The 16,917-nt window shown below is 41.2% G+C and overlaps 2 protein-coding genes across 5 annotated transcripts; one reads left to right on the forward strand and one right to left on the reverse strand.

The window, feature by feature from the left end:
• Positions 1-147: 147 nt before the first annotated feature.
• On the reverse strand, positions 148-2,902 carry rassf11 (Ras association domain family member 11). The gene is made up of 2 exons (XM_029505665.1): positions 2,575-2,902; positions 148-2,497 (listed from the first exon to the last, which is right to left on the reverse strand). The coding sequence occupies exons 1-2, from the start codon at positions 2,675-2,677 to the stop codon at positions 1,185-1,187; spliced, it is 1,416 nt and encodes a 471-aa protein (XP_029361525.1). The 5' UTR covers positions 2,678-2,902; the 3' UTR covers positions 148-1,184.
• A 4,780-nt stretch (positions 2,903-7,682) lies between these two features.
• ampd1 (adenosine monophosphate deaminase 1 (isoform M)) lies at positions 7,683-16,784 on the forward strand. 4 transcript variants are annotated; one of them, XM_029506135.1, is made up of 17 exons: positions 7,730-7,817; positions 8,945-8,953; positions 9,865-9,873; positions 10,570-10,735; positions 10,850-11,003; positions 12,132-12,297; positions 12,397-12,616; positions 12,956-13,085; positions 13,548-13,742; positions 14,040-14,171; positions 14,276-14,439; positions 14,602-14,728; positions 14,992-15,155; positions 15,368-15,488; positions 15,820-15,993; positions 16,216-16,326; positions 16,418-16,784. In XM_029506135.1, exons 1-17 carry the CDS (start codon positions 7,796-7,798, stop codon positions 16,571-16,573), a joined length of 2,220 nt encoding a protein of 739 aa, XP_029361995.1. In that variant the 5' UTR covers positions 7,730-7,795; the 3' UTR covers positions 16,574-16,784. The 4 variants fall into 4 exon arrangements, with proteins under 4 accessions (XP_029361998.1, XP_029361995.1, XP_029361997.1 ...); XM_029506137.1 differs by lacking the exons at positions 8,945-8,953; positions 9,865-9,873 and adding an exon at positions 8,026-8,027 and having other exon boundaries at positions 7,796-7,821; XM_029506136.1 differs by lacking the exons at positions 8,945-8,953; positions 9,865-9,873 and adding an exon at positions 10,275-10,279 and having other exon boundaries at positions 7,796-7,821.
• Positions 16,785-16,917: the final 133 nt, after the last annotated feature.

Consider the following 16,917-nt stretch of genomic DNA (forward strand, 5'->3'; position numbering starts at 1 on the left):
GGTGAGCTGTTGTGCCTCTGCACATTAAGTTAAAGTCAAAATTATTTCAATTTTAGAGATCACTGGGTTTCAGTTGAACCACCTACAGAGGTTCTCATGTACTTTTGTTAATGGTCTTGAATGAAACAAATGAATTAAAGTTTTATGAAAATCATGAACCATTTTGGGTTTTTTTTTTGTTTGTTTTCCCCAATTTTTGGAGTAAAGTAGCAAGAACTGCATAGAATGTTTTTTCCTTAGCTACTTTATTCTTCAAATTGTGTAGACCAAAGGCACCCATGACCTCAGTTATACAAAAAACCTCACAATATTTGCAGTTTCATAACACGTATAATTACAGTAACAAAAAAAATTTTAAAAACTGCCACAGGGAAGAACATCAATATCAAGGGTTTGACAAAGGGTTCCTAGTTCAGGAGTAACCTCAGGCAAAGCATTCAGTCCACCATTCAATCTCCTCACTTTAAAACTGATATCACCTCTGAGCTATATAGAACAGTAAACTGCTTAATCTACAGTTCTTTTCAGTGCAACAATGAATGCTTGTATGAGGCAAAGATATTCATTTGATTTCTATCATCATCAAAGCTTTAACATCTACAAAATATAATATTGTAGAATTTGCCTAAACAAGTTCACATGGGCATACTATGTACAGTTGAAAGGAATCTCAGATTTAAATTTAAAATTTGTATTTAAGTAATTTCTTAAATATGCTGGTTTAGTTTTATTTGACCCGGACAGGTCACAAGTCCATCACAGGGCCAACACACACACACACCAACAATCACTCACACCTACAGACAATTTAGAATCTGTAAACTCCGCACGGGAACTGAACCTGCAACCTTCTTATTGTGAGGCAACAGTGCTAACCACTATTCCACTGTGCTGCCCAGCATTGCTTTAATTTAGAGATTTTGGTGTCACTGTTCCTGCTGTAATGGGTCTTGTGTTATGACTTCAGTTGATCCCTTGTTCCTTGGCTGAGCATCATGACCTCTCACATGGCACCGATCTAATCACAAGGGTGTTCACTGAAGAACTGGCTCACATGAAATCGGATGCAGCACAGCACTGGGTGCCCACTCCAGCCACATGCATACAGTGAATCTCAGTCAAAACAAGTTAAGTTGAAAGGACCTTCCAAAATAACAAATTATTAACTTTGTGTTCATTAAATTCTAAACCTTAGTGCTGCCCAGATATATAGTAAGTTCAGAGCGGTGAATCACCTTCTTTTTAGTCTGTAATTGAGGGCTTTGGGCTTGAGACCGGCGTGTCCACCGCTCCCTGAGCTCCGTGGGGCCAGTGTGCCGCTGCTCTTTCATCTGGTCAGGAGAAACCAGACATTGAGAGGAGCTGAAATCTTTCCTGGGCAGGAACTTCCTGTTATGGCCATTTGGTTCAGACCTTAAGCAAGTTGTGCCCTCAGTTGAAATCTCAGTTGTACCAGGTTTTGTCATCTTTGAATCCTCCTCAGCAATGTTTTGAGAGTCAAAGAAATCCAACCCCTGGATTGTCTGCTTGTACTCTTCCAGCTGGGCCTTACATTGAACAGCCTTCGCCCTCATCTCAATGAACTGACGCTCTAGCTCTTTCTCATAAGCCTCTTCTGCCTTCAATTTACTCTCCCAAAGTCTGATCTCCTCTAACTCCTCTTCAGCCGTTCTCTGCTGGGCTTTCTGCTCAGCTCTTTGGGCCCTCTGTTTCTCCTCCAGCTCACAAATCTGTCTGTCTACACATGCAATCTGGACCTGTAAATCCTGCAAACAGCTGAGCTGATATATTATGGTCTCTCTGATATCACCTCTCACGTTCTCTTCACCGGTAAGGTGGCTTGAGCTGAGCTGGTCATTTGCTTTTGCTTCTGACTGTCTTTTCTTATGGTGTTTACTTTCTTTACTCCTCGTTTGACTTCCCATACAGCAGGAGGTCTGATGATCCAAGTCTGACTGAAAACTTTTCTCACCTCTGACTTTGTTTTTACCACTTTGATCCAAACTATCTTTGTCCACAGTGAGACAAACATCCAAGGTGGCACGGTTCCTGTTCCCCATCTTCTTACTGCTTTCCTTATCACCGGCAGTACTGTAGACCTTGCCCTTCCCCAGACTCTCCAGCCATTCCCAGGCCTCCTCCACAAGTGTCAGGGACTTTCTTTTTGGCCTTTTCACATCATCTTTTTGCTGCTCAGCTTCTTGCCTTAAACAAGACAGCGGTGGCAAGCTTTGGCGATGCAAACTGAGGGAACCGCTGCTCCGCCTCACTCGAGCCCCAGCATCTTTTCTCCTCATTGGCGGGCAAGGGTGGTATCTGCCAACTTTCGTCCTCTTCATTTCATCCCAGACAGAGGGTCCATTATGGAGCAGTGAGAGCTGGACCTCCTTGGCCTGCTCACCGTACCTCTCCAGAGTCTCCAAAAGGCGCTCACTGGGCATCGTGCACCGCTCAAAGTCTTTGAATTTCTCTCGTAACGTGTAGCGTCCAGGCTGGCCTAAAGAGACAGATAATAAGGTGATCAGCAGGTTCAGAATATCAGAAGTAAGAGAGACAAAAACATCCCATACATACCCAGGGCTTGAGCAAGCGCTATGACCACGTCTTGGCATGTTGTTTCCTCTGTGACTCCGCAGACCACTCGTGGGATACCGTCCACAAACACCTTCACTTCCATGGCATCTACTCATTGATTTGAAAACATTCAAAGACTGTGCTGCAATGGCTCCTCTTGTCGCCGTTCGAGGAAGTGGTTGCTAAATCATCCACTGTAATCTTGTCTGCCCATTATGTGCTCATGAGGTCAGATTTAATTCCGACAAAGTTATAAAAATACTTTTCCAGAGACCTACTTCTGTCCCGTGCGTGGTACAGTTGCTGGGATAGATCTGCTCAGGGGTGAATGGTTTATTTGGGTGGAACAGACCAATTAAGATCCCCAGAGGCATCAGCCGTTTATGATCCCACCCATCTTGCATATTTTCCATTTGGCCACAACAAACATTCAGAAAAATGTTTTTTTTTTTTTTTTTCTTTAACTATACAACAACAAAATATTTCTGACCACTTGCTGATCATTAGAATTATTTACTACTTTCTTTATTCACATGAAATATGTCCCAAACAGACCTTTTTACACAAGAGGCATATCATAGTAGGAAAAGTAAAGATGACCAAAGCCAGAAAGAGCCTGGATTCTATTTAGTTCCTTCAGTTTCAGGGCTCTGGTTCTGTGTGTATTGACACAGTAGGTTGGGCGCTTTGCTACATGTCATGGCACTCTCAATTATTTCAGCTATTATAGGATGATTATATTATAAATATTGTTTATACATATTCATTCATAAGTCACAAAGTCCCTTTGCAGATACTTTTATGTGCTGTTAAAAGCATCGACCTGTGTGATGCCTTTGTCCCCTACACTACCATGACCTCGGTGTCTGTACCAATCAGCAAGTACTTTGTTTGTTTTTGTGGTCATGTGGTTAAAATTTTAAGTCGAAATCACTGCTGCTCCTTTTTTGTTTACAGAAGAGAATACATTGAATGTGTTTGTTCATTTTGTTACTCGAAGTAAAACTTAAACACTCTTATGAAACAGTCAGGTCCTGTATACGTGTAGCCACAAGTGAGAATTATACATAATTGCTGTCTGTAGATCTGGGTGTTCCTCTTTATCTTTCCAACAGGAAGCATGATAACAATCCAAAGAGGACATGTAAATACCTTGTACTTGTAAACTGCAACCAAAGTCTCCACGTCTTATTCCTTAGTGAATGCATCCTGAGTTATATTCATGAAGTTCTATTAATTTAACTCAGAGCTTCTTAATATTTAGGTTGCTGCCACGAGTTCACTGATTTCACAATGATTTCAAACTCAGTTCAATATTTGCTGACAATACAGCACATTTATGCTATAGACATGGACACGTTTGTTGACCTTAGAGTTCATTGAAACAATGCTTCAGACCTCCTGAAACGTGATTCCATTTAAAGCAACTGTCTCATGTATACCTGCATGCTTTTAGTATGTGACAGAGTAAACCAATAAAAATATGAAAAGAAAGGATTTATATTTGTCTTGCAGATATATTCTAGAATAGCCTGAACAGATTTATTAGAAATCACTGCATCACAGTGTTGTTAGGAACAGATTTTTAACCCCAGTTAGTAGCACAGCTGCTTTCAAAATTTTAGTCAGCCTATTTAAAGGGAGAAAAACTTTTCACTGTGTTTTGTATCATCGTGTGCAGCACACAGAACATCGATCAGAGAAGCAAAAAGAGAGTTGACTAAAGGAACTAAAGAAAATTATTGATAAGCCTGTTGAAGGTATAGGCTGTAAGACCATCCCCAATCAGCACTGTGTTCCTGTAACTAAAGTTGCAAGTATTAATAAGTACCGGGTTCATGGGAGTGTAGCCAATCTTCCAGGATGTGGCTGCAAGAGGAAATGCAACCCAGGGTTGATCAGATGGACAGTCCAGATGGTAGATAGAGAGCCAAGGAAAACTTTCAAAGACATTCTAGCTGAACTCCAAGGTCAAGGCACATCACTGTCCGATTGCAGCGTCTGTCGCCTTTCTGGCAACAATGGGCTCCCTGGAAGAAGACCCAGGAGGACTCCACTGTGTAGTTTGGAATGATGGAGCTTTTTGGCAAGTCCCATCAGCTCTATGTTCACAGATGGCAAAAATAAAGCTTCCAAGGTAAAGAACTTCATATCTACAATGAAACATGGAGGGTCTCGGTTATGTTTCTGGGCTGCTTTGCTGCGTCTGGCACAGGTGGCCAGAATCTGTGAAAGGATGGCATGATAAGATCAAGACCATCCCAGAGCAAAACATAAAGTTGGAGCCAACAGTGACACAGTATGTTCAGATGCAATGGAAGTCTTTCAGCGTTCAGCAAAAAAAAAAAAAAAAAAAAAATCATACAGTGCTCCCTCATTTCAAGGGACCTAAAGTAATTGGATAATCGACTCAAAAGCTGTTTCATGGGGTGCTGGCTTTTCCCGTGTTATTTCTTCAGCAATTAAGCAGGTAAGGGGCTGATTTCAGGTGTGGCATTTACATTTGCAAGCTGTTGCTGTGAAATTTCAACATGCAGTTAAAGGGGCTCTCAATGCAAGTGAAGCCGGCCATTCTTAAGCTGATTAAGCTGAAGTGATTGCAGGAACATCGGGACTGGCCAAATCAAGAGTTTGGTACATTCTGAGGAAAAAGGAACAAACTGGTGAGCTCGGCAACACAAAAAAGGCCCAGACGTCCACGGAGGCACCTGATGTTCACAGGTTCATTTCCATGCAAAAGAAAAACTCCTTTACAACATTTCGTGAAGTGAAGAGGACTGTCCAGGAAGCAGGCACATCATTATCCAAGTCTACCATAAAGAGAAGACTTCACAAGAGCAAAAACATTTGTTTTATTGTATAAAATATTCAGCTGTCTCAAAACTCAAAAGCAGAGTTTGATTTGTGTAAAACGTGGAATAAATAATGATGGATGCCATTCACTTTTATCTGTTTCAAGTTATTCCAAAGATAGTTGTGGGTTATTTTTTTGTTTTTGGTTTTTGTTGTTTGCAGAAGGGTGCTAATACATTTGTCCATGTTGGTACTATAATGTCACTTTTTGATGTTAAATGCACTTTTGGATTTCTTCCATGTGCACTTGGAAGATCAGTAGAGTCCAGTCAACTTGACACCAGTCATAATTAATGCATAGCAATATATATATATATATATATATATATATATTATATGTCACAAACTTTGTATATGTATCAGAATCGGACGTAGTTGGCGGTTTATTAGGTATACCCAAATAAAACTAGCTGTGTGCTGCATTGCATCATGCTGAGAAGGGGTGTTAACAAAATAGACACCACGGACAGAAGCTTCCAGACTGATCATAAATTTGAAACAACACCTCTTTAACACAAGGTGAGTATCATAACTGCCCTGAGGTTCAGTTTGGTGTTGCGTTTGAATTGGATTTCTTTCATCCTTGTGAAATGAATAAAAAAATGTTATGTTTATATTGATGGTTTTGCTGCCCCTTTGTTATCATATGTTAGATCAGAAAACAGAAAACCATGGGAAATGCGTGTTTGGCCTAACACTGCCAAAACTGCTCAGGCTAGAAGGAGGACAGGGGAGCACCTGTTGTAATTTGGTAGTGTCTGACAGTCTGGGTGATGACGGCAGGTGTAATACAAGATGGGGAAGCGTATGGGGAGACGAGTCAGATCTCCTCAGACTCGGAGAGAGAGGCTCCCCTGAGAGCTTTTCACAGTCTAAGTTTTGTCCCAAAGCATTTTTATTTATTTCACAAATGGAACATGTTGTACAAAAAAATGTAAACAATCTGATCAATTGAGATGAGGCGTAGAAAAAATATTGAATATTTTCAACTGAACCAACTGAATTTGACCATCTATAAATTATAAATCTGTCATTTAAAAAAATGTCTTCAAACACTACCTTTTTATTTTGGAGGGCTGGACCAACCGACTGCCTGTTTCCAACTTGATCTCTTTAATTAGTTGCACCCAAAGGAACGTTGACATTTAAGATTACATTCCCTAAAAATAGACTGCGTTTTAAGTCTCCTCAAGCAGCATGGTGTCCTGAGGATGAACGGAGAAGCAGTGTGTGACATAACTGAACAACAAAATTTGGGCGAGGGCATCTGAGAAATGTCACCACTTAAAGGGTCAATTCAGCCAAAACACCAATTGCTTGTGGTCAATTTTTATTTCCCATCTGTCCGAGGGGAACAAATGAAAAAGCCTCCACCTTTATTCCAGAGAAACACACCTTTAATAGGCTACTATCAGCTGATGAATTTATAAGTTCAGCTTAACATAAAGCTAAACGTGAGAAACTGCGCACTAGTTAGGAAATAACTAATAACAGTGCTCCTTTCGGGTTTGGATTCAGTCTGGTAATTCAAGGCACATTGTTTGTGAGAATGCTGCAGTAATGTCAGTGGGCACATTTCCGCCTGTACCAGTTCTGCAGCACAGACATTACCAGGATGAATGTCATTCTGTGTCACACTCTCACGAGAACCTACCAGTTGTTGAGCTATTTTTGCATGTTACCCTCACGGTAACATGATGACATTCATTGTCACCAGATAATTAATCCTAATGATGTTTTCTCTCCTATGTATTGTAGTAGAGTATTGTAACAGCTTTATTTTTCTTCTTTTTTTTTTTTTTTTTTTTTTTTACTAAATTTGGATTGTTTTATAACTGTTCTGCCCACTTTGAATGCTTTTTTGGCCCACCAGTTGGCAGCCACTGCTCTAAATATCATAATATCTTATTTTTGACATTTTTCAGTTTTTTTAAACATCAGTAGCTTTTGCATAAAGGCCTTTTGTGAGCATGCGAAACCATTTAACCATCTAAACACCGACCTGTCATGTGGAGAGCAACTTGTACAGCTATCAAGTTGTTATATCATACAACTCTCCACACACACTTGCCCACGTTCAAACACACATTCCCATAGATATACCCTTCTCTTCGTCTACACACCGTGCCTATCAGTGAGTCCCGGGTACACATAGGCAACTTAAAATAGAGTTGGACACATATGAGTTTCCCTGTCAAATCCAGGCATGTCTTGTAGAGCCAAAGCAGGTTCTGGTTACATATGAAGCTGAGGGAGCTTAATATTACCCAGGGCGAGCCCGGGGCTCCGCACTTCCCTTCTACAGTGGTCCAGTGGCTGACCATCCTTTACCAGTCCTCAGGGAGCGTTTCTTGGGAAGAGCGTCACCATGCCGAAAGTCTTAGTGCCAGGTGAGTATGGACATTTGTGTCAAAATGCCACCCTCATGTCTTTTTGTTGAAATATGTAGGAAGAACAGAAGCAAGAACTCCCAAAATTTTGACAAAACGCTTCGTGTCTATATATTAGTATCAGGGTTGCACTCCTTCCTTATGCAGCTGTTCAGATGTAATAGCTCCAATATGAAATGCATACAGACTAATGTGTAGTCCTCACAAGGAGTCATCTTCCTGAAACTGGAAATTGCATAATGGAATACATAAAAAAATGGATTCCTTTCCCTTTCCTTGATTTGTTACTGGAAGCAAACTGCAGATTTTTATCTGTTAATGTAATCATTCAAACCCCTGTCATCTACATCATCTGCTGTTAGCAAAAAGCTTTTCAGAATGCATTCGATGAAGGCGAACTGTCAGCAGATCAAGAGTGACGTGAGGTCGGTTTATGCAGTGTGAGTGGTCTTCCTTTTTGTACCGTGTCCTCAGTATGAAGAGGTCTGGCTCGACTGCTACGCTGCTCTAACGGTTGCTAATTATAGGCTCAAAGGCCAGTGGTCTCAAAGGCAAGAGACCACTGGCAACTCATGCAATGTCACCAAGAGTCTTCCAAAGGGTGGAAAATAGAAATGTTATGGTCCAAGCAGCTGCTCTCTGAATTTCATAACTGATACGGTTAGGGGTGGTCATGGTTTAGCCCATTTTGTTGGAGCTGTTTGCACTTGTTGTTACTGCGCTGGTCTTACACCAGCGTTGCCATGTGGGCATATTTTATGATCAGCTGGAGCAAGCCAGGAGAGCTGACTACAACTGTGACTCATTTGGGTCTAATATTAAAGGATCATTTCAGACAAATCACAAGAATCGCGGTTCTTCCCCTAACTGTTTCATTTCAATCTAAACTGTGCTGAAGCGATCTGGATGCCGTCCTGAACGTTGCACTCCTACAGAGCTCATTGTCGAGGATTTTCAATGGGACTACTTTCAATTAAAGGAGCAGCCCGAATCATAAGAAAACGCTCTGTGTGGCTAATTTGCGTTGATGCGTTGTTTGTGCTCTGAGACATAACCACACTTGTTTTGTTTTCCTCTAACCTGGACACTCCTACATTGACTGGGATGACTTTTTGCTAACCCAACAGAGGGAAAAAGTAAGTATGGCGCTAGAACTGCTGAGTTTGACAAACAATGTGAAGCATTACAAACGCATGGTTTAATGTATGGAGGTGAGACAGTCACCAAACTTTCAATTTTCCATGCACATTTGAAAGTCACCCATTCATTTTTGTCTTGGTAAATGAATGTCTGCTCCAGCAAAATCATTCAGTAATTAGTTAGTGGAAACAGACCCCATTTATTAATCGGTTGTTCACATTTAAGAGCAGTTAACAGTTGCGTAATTGTGCCTTTGAATCGGATGCTTCACAAACATAGACCCACCAATCCAAACTGAACTGGACGTGAACATTTACATTAATACATGTCTTTTGTCAGGTAGCTTACTCCTCTCTGTCATGGAAATGCTTATCAGTTGGCAAAGTAGCACATGAACAGTCTTTCTCTGACCTTCAGACTTAAATTACCCAAAATGTCATATATCTAATGCATCGTCTCATGCATGGAGTTGGAGGCTGGCATCCTACACAATTCATCTGAGGTCAGGAAATAATTTGTGCAGGTGTCATGAAGACACAGCTATCAAGGCTTTGTCCAGCTGTTGTGTCCAACTTAAACTGTATCTTTTAATTCAACTTAACATTTGCCATAATTCACCTTGTACGTTACTTTAATCCCATTTATTCATTCAAACTGGCACATCCTTATTTTAACCCACTGTGTCAATTCATAGTTTTTATCCAAAACATACACTGTTGCATGTTTATCTAATCTGTGCTCTATATTGTAAACACTGATCAATATTATATAGTTAGAGTACACCATTCCTCTTGTATACATAACTCTGTTCCGCATAACACAACAACACATGCTCTTTCTAACAATGTCTTTTTCTTTTTGGGGTTTGTTTTCTTGGTGACACTACTCTCTTGATGGGCAAATTCAGGTTCACACAGTAAGTATGGAGGGTGAGACATGGAAATCAATATCACCTGTCTGATTTGTGCCATGTAGGGACACATCACATATTAGAGTAGTAAGCCTTCGCTCTTGGCTGGTGAGTGCATGCTACACATAGAGGTTGACGTTGGGGGTAGTTATGTCACAGGCTCGGAGTGATGTCACTTGTATCCATGTGTGAATTCTCCTGTTATTGTATTATGAGTACTGTTATTCATAGCTAGGCCATCATGGACTTCGGCCCTCTTTTCTCTTCTACTATGTTGTATCAGTATGAGTCAAGCCAACTGCATGTTTTTTCATTAGTATATATATATATATATATATATATATATATATATATATATATATATATATATATGCATGGGACTTTGTGCTGACAGCCCAAACTGGAAGTCAGAGTTGCAGTCTTGTAGTGGCTGTGTCAGTCTTTGGTCATGTACGCATGTGCTGGAGTCTATACACATCAGTTTAGGTAGGGCATATGCTTTGTATGTCATACATTCAGGACGTTATGTCCAGAATAAATTCTTCCTGAATATATAGCTGCAATCATTCAATGTGGAACAGCATTCAAGTTCTGTTTGTGGCTGGCTTCATAGCCATTATCTGGTTAGTTTAGTGCTGCATGATGCCGTGGCAGGAGGGTGCCTTTCAGTCAGTAACAGCACCCTTTCGGTGTGTCTGACAGAGACCGACGACAAGATGCGGGCCTTCGCGGAGGAGGTCTTTGCATCCGAAACCAAAGACGAGAGCGTCCGCGATGAAATCTCCATGTTTGATGTGGCCGAGGACTGTCCCATCATCCACCATGAGATGGCCCACCATCTGCACACTGAGGATGATGCTGAGAAACGGTGGGATGGATGATTGTTGTAAACCTTCTAAGAACCGGGTGTGTTTGAATAATTTTATCTGAGACAATTATTTCAGAAATTTTTGACTGCACCCTCATCTCTGCTTATCCACAGCAAGAGACTCCAGCGCAACTGCAACATGGCCCTGCCTGCAGGTGCTGCACAAGCAGCTGCTTCACAGGTCATGACCGTGAAGGTGGAGACACCCACCTACCTGGAGGTGCCGGACTTCCAGAGAGTGGCCATCATCGGAGACTATGCCTCTGGGGTACTGTTTGTAGTCCATCCATGCAAGTGAACTTTCGATACCGTGGAATTTTTGTTGCAAAACCTGTACTAACTGAAGTAAATCTGGGTGCATTTTGCAGTTTTCTCACTTATTGGGATCTAAAACTCACAATTTGACACACGATGGAAAGTGAGAGAGTTTGCTAATTCCACCTGGATACCGTCATTCATCTGAGTTATTAGTTTTTCTTCATTCCATTATAGACTTAATAGGTTTTCTTCCAACCTAAGAAAAAAAATCTTTTGAAAAGCATTTGATTATTTCAGTGAACATGCAAGAGAACTTTGATTCAATTATCATTTGAAATTGGAAGGAGAGGAAATTTTCAGTTGTTTGACCTTTATGATCATCTCTCTGAATGTAGCGACCAGCTGGTAGCTCAGGATGACAGGAAACAGAGGGAGCCAGCCTCCCACAGCAGCCAGATAAAAGAGCAGTAAAAGTCTGCAAACACTGTGCAAGACAATGATTATTTCCCAAAAATGCAGAATTATTCCTCAATTAAAAATGAGTTTAAAATGTCTTTGAATTCTAGTGTGACGCTCCACCAGTGTTTTGCAACAGCCACCCATAACGACACTGTGTGGATGCTGCACAGGGAGGTGGCTTTGAATTTCCCTGATAGTTTGTCTGTAGCTCAGTGACCCCCAAGCCCAGGAATGGAGCTCATATGAAACCAGGTCACGGTTTAGGTTTTATGGCATGAGGTTTGACATTTACAAAAAGGGAAGCACTTTGGAGCTCATCTCTTCTTCAGCTTTCATAACTGCAGTGCATAATATAGGGGTAAACAAGTGACTGCTCATGTTCTGTTTATGGTCAGAAAAAAACTGGAAAAAGTTGTCCATTAAAATGTAGCAAGCAGAAACACTTCATGACATGTGACACCAGTAGCGCTGTTCAAAATTTTGAATGGCCCTTTTCCAGTTTATGAATTGATTTTGAGATACAACTAAAATATTCCATAATTATTTTCTTGTTTTTTCTTACCTGGTAATTTTTAAGATTCCACTGGTTCCATGGCAAAAATATAATGTTCTTTTTTTAAATAGATTTTTATTAAATGCTGATTTAAAACAGCACCGTCTGCATTTATCTGCATTTCAGGTGACCATGGATGACTTTGAGCTGTCCTGTAAGGGTCTGTACCGCGCCTTGACCATCAGAGAAAAGTACATGAGGCTGGCCTATCAACGCTACCCACGAACAGTCTCCCAGTACCTGCGTGAGATTGAGGGGGAGACCTTCAAACCTGAGGATCAGCTGCAGCCAGGTGAGGAAGAAGGAGATGAATTTTAAGGAGACAGCGATACTCCTGGGGTGTTCACAGAAATCTTACATGTCAGTTTTGTTTTTTTATGTGCATCCTCAGTCTTCACACCTCTTCCCAAGGAGGGACAAGATCCCTTTGATACCAAGGAGCTGCCGAAGAATCTGGGCTATGTTGCGCGGATGAAGGATGGTGTCATCTATGTGTACAATGATGCAGCAGCTGCTGACAAACACCAGCCCAAAGACATGCCCTGCCCTGACTACGCCACTTTCATTGACGACATGAATTTCCTCATTGCTCTCATTGCACAGGGCCCAACGTGAGTTCAGTTGTTTACTCTTCTGGAATTTTCCTTTGATTCAAAAGTACTGCTGCACGATTTCACTGTTATCCAATTTCTTTAAGATCATATGAGGTATTTGCCATTTTCAACAGCTGACATGCTGGCCTTCTGTTCGATGACACCCATGGTGGACTTCGAAAATAATCAATTATCAGTGTGTGGTCTACAATAATAAGACAATTCATTAACATTTTCCAAATTTTTGATGCAAAAACTTGAAACATGCTATTTGATAATTGCAAATCAGCTTGCAGGGCAGGTCATGTGTTAATAATTTTAATATTTCAATATTTTGTCAATATATATATATTGCAGGAAGACTTACACTCACCGTCGTCTTAAGTTCCTCACGTCTAAGTTCAATGTGCATGAGATGCTGAATGAGATGGAGGAGCTGAAGGAGCTGAAGATGAATCCCCACAGGGACTTTTACAACTGTAGGAAGGTAGCCATCACCTTCAATTTGTCAAATCTGCTTCATTCACAGCATATACGCATGAAAAATGCTGAATCTACCTCACTCTTATGCTATATTGTGGTTGAAGCTTTGCACTCTTCGTCCACTGGCTGATTCTGTATACACACCTTTGATAAAGATGCTATACACTGGATTTTAAAAATGTAGGTGACAATCAGATGCAATGATTGGTTGTTTTTATGTCACACAAAGCATATATTTTGCATGAAAACAATATTTAAATTTTATTTTGAGGATGGAGAGCATTTTGTAACATTGTGCTATTTATTTGTAACATATTCACTCGATCAGATGAATTTTAGACATCCTCCAACAGTTGCCGTGCACCTTATGTGTGTGTTTAGCTCCCTCTTTGGACCAAGCAGAGTCAGTACATCAGATAAACCTGAAACCTCACCACTGACTGGTACCATCTCCTTACCTTTCCAGGTTGACACTCACATTCACGCTGCTGCCTGCATGAACCAGAAGCACCTGCTGAGGTTTATCAAGAAGTCTTATCGCGTGGACGCTGACCGTGTCGTGCACAAACTGCAGGGCCGGGAGGTCACCATGAGGGAGCTCTTCCAGTCCCTCAACCTGCACCCATATGATCTTACTGTGGACTCGCTGGATGTGCATGCTGTACGTTACTTGGTAGAAGGAAATTAGTGGCCTCATTACATGTGAATGCCATACAAACAATGCACACACGGAGGTAAAGTTATCATACATTTTGTAATTCGTTCAAGTTATGTAATTGTATGCATACTGGTGGGCAGCGCCACAAATTAATTACATCTAAAATAGGCAGTAAGTCAGGAATGCAAATGAATACGAACATCCTTTTCCCAGAGTGAAGTAAAACCTGGGGTTAAAAACTAGTGGAGGTGATCTGAAGTTCTTAATGTCTCTCCCTGTGCCTGTGTTGTTTCTGTGAAGGGTAGACAAACCTTCCAGCGTTTTGATAAGTTCAACGCAAAGTACAATCCTGTGGGAGCTAGTGAGTTGCGTGACCTGTACCTGAAGACAGAGAACCACATTGATGGGGAATACTTTGCCACTATTATTAAGGTTGGTTTCTGTGTAATACGGTATCATACCTGTCACACACATACAGGGGGATAATATGGTCAAGGAAGTTTGATAACACTTAATTTGACCTTTGCATTAACCAGGAAGTGGCTAGTGACCTGGAAGATGCTAAGTATCAGTATGCCGAGCCTCGTCTGTCAATCTATGGCTGCAATCCCAATGAATGGAACAAGCTTTCCGGCTGGTTTGTCAAGCACAGAGTCTTCTCCCCTAACCTCAAATGGATGATTCAAGTTCCCAGGATCTAGTAAGTTTTCACTTCCTTTATTTGGTGTAATCTGATCCAACAATGGATATATTATACTGTCGTATTTGTCTCTAGTATCTGTGTACCAATTAAGTTTCCAATAAAGTCTCAAAAGGCTTAAAAGATTTCAGATTCTTCATTTTGTCCCTCCTCTATTCCCAGTGACATCTTCAGAGGCAGGAACTTTGTGCCTCACTTTGGCAAGATGCTGGAGAACATTTTCCTTCCCGTGTTCCAGGCTACCATTGACCCACAGTCAAATCCAGAACTCAGCATCTTCCTCAAGCATGTGAGTCAAAAACAGCTCATAACAGCTCAGACACAACACAGAAACAAGCTCCAATATGTTATCTTGGCCGATAAGTTCAATAAAACCTGAAGTGAAAATAAAATTGGGACAAAACAAAAATATCAACATGAAAGTGAAAAAACACGTGGACATGAAGTTGGCAGATCATAGACAATTTGCATTTTCAAATCAATGTTGATTTGAAACCAAAGTTTTTGCTCACCTGAGCGCTTATAAAGAGTTGTTTGCCTTTTGATGTGCAGGTGACGGGTTTCGACAGCGTGGATGACGAATCCAAGCACAGTGGCCACATGTTCTCCACTAAGAGCCCAAAACCAGAGGAGTGGGACATCGTCAAGAACCCCTCCTACACCTACTACATTTACTACATGTATGCAAACATCGCTGTGCTCAACCAGCTCCGCAGGTAAGCATGCTTCTCATACGCACAGTGTGAGTATTTGCTTTATTGCCAGAGTATAGTTCGTCAAAATTAGCTTTCTTGAGGGTTTCTCACTTCTATGTGTTCATATCATTGATACATTTCTCCTTATTTCTTTGTAAATAATCCTGTTGAGTACATATTTGTTGATTACGGGATCATTTCCCCTAATAGCCTATCTCCTTTCTGCTCTCCAGGCAGAGGGGGATGAACACATTCTTGTTCAGGCCTCATTGCGGTGAGGCCGGGGCTGTCACCCATCTGCTGGCTTCCTTCATGACTGCTGACAATATCTCTCATGGCCTGAACCTGAAAAAGGTCAGTCTTCAAGAATATTCGTTGTTATTGGGGCAATCTGTCAATTTTAACTGACTGTATGTTTTCCACAAAGAGCCTGTACAGTAAGTTGATATTTGGATGGCTGTGCAAGCAATACTACAGTGCTAAGCACAGTCTTAAATTCATCTTCCTTTAAATGATATTGTTGATACATTCATAATGACCTCTTTAGTAGGTTTGCGTTGCGCTAAATTACCAAAAATGAAAGTTACAAATCGAGTCATAATAACACCCTGCGAAAAAACACTAAATCTCATTTTGCAAACTGATATCAACTCTATTAATGAATCAATCAATCCTCCTTCACCAGAGCCCTGTGCTGCAGTACCTGTACTTCCTGACCCAGATCCCAATTGCCATGTCCCCTCTCAGCAACAATAGCCTGTTCCTGGAATACGCCAAGAACCCCCTGCTGGAGTTCCAGAAGAAAGGCCTGGTTGTGTCTCTGTCCACCGACGACCCCATGCAGTTCCACTACACCAAGGTCTGTACATGTGGAGAGAAGGCCTTTCATGATCATAGTGGCTATTTTATTATGCATATGCAGTTTTCTTTGCAAAGAAAAAGCATGTTCAAATCTTAACTGAATTCAATTTCAGTTAAGATTTCAAGTACTAAATGAATTCATTACAACATTGTTAGTGTACTATATGGAAGATACACACTTGTGTGTGTCTTTAATGCTGATTGGCCTTTGTGTCTACAGGAGCCGCTTATGGAAGAATACGCCATTGCAGCTCAGGTCTTCAAACTCAGCACCTGCGACATGTGTGAGATCTCCAGGAACAGCGTGCTGCAGAGTGGCATGTCTCATGAGGTAAGACACCCAACGGTGAGCTTTAAATATGGTGCTGAATTACTGACTTTTTCTAGCATCTAAGTGTGGTGGTGTTTCTACGCTTCTCCAGGAGAAGCTCCATTGTTTGGGTCAGCACTACCTGAAAGAGGGTCCGGAGGGCAATGACATCCGCAAGACAAATGTGGCCCAGATTCGTATGGCATATCGCTATGAGACGCTGTGCTATGAGCTCAACCTCATCAAGGAGGGCCTGAAGACTGAGTAAGCACACTGAAATCCAACAGACATGGTTAACGCTAAACAAGAGAATCTCAAAGAAACCAGCCTTCTAACATACTGATGTTCTCTCCTTTGGATGAAGAGACTTCTTTGATCATTGTCACATATCCTGTCTAATTGTGCTGTCTGTGACAGAATGTGCATTCCATGTTGGGAAACATCATGTATAAGAATGAAAAAAATCAAATAAAATGTGAATACCAGATTTTGTCTGTGTGGTATTTTCCCTGTGAATGCATAATGCACCACTGTTAGTATGATCTGTGGCCCAGTGGTGATGTGGATAGCGCTTGCACTGCCACTGCCTTTAAAGATACATTGGTTATATAA

This window comes from Echeneis naucrates, chromosome 7, assembly GCF_900963305.1.
Source record: "Echeneis naucrates chromosome 7, fEcheNa1.1, whole genome shotgun sequence".
Taxonomy (NCBI): domain Eukaryota; kingdom Metazoa; phylum Chordata; class Actinopteri; order Carangiformes; family Echeneidae; genus Echeneis; species Echeneis naucrates.

What these genes read in the sequence shown, in the direction of transcription:
- rassf11 (XM_029505665.1), bottom strand. Translation starts at nt 2,677, where the DNA reads ATGGAAGTGAAGGTGTTTGTGGACGGTATCCCACGAGTGGTCTGCGGA. An exon ending in AGCGCTTGCTCAAGCCCTGG is followed by an intron (nt 2,498 to 2,574) that starts GTATGTATGGGA and finishes CTGTCTCTTTAG; the next exon opens with GCCAGCCTGGACGCTACACG.
- ampd1 (XM_029506135.1), top strand. Translation starts at nt 7,796, where the DNA reads ATGCCGAAAGTCTTAGTGCCAG. An exon ending in ATTCAAGTTCCCAGGATCTA is followed by an intron (nt 14,440 to 14,601) that starts GTAAGTTTTCAC and finishes CTCTATTCCCAG; the next exon opens with TGACATCTTCAGAGGCAGGA. An exon ending in AGAGTGGCATGTCTCATGAG is followed by an intron (nt 16,327 to 16,417) that starts GTAAGACACCCA and finishes ACGCTTCTCCAG; the next exon opens with GAGAAGCTCCATTGTTTGGG.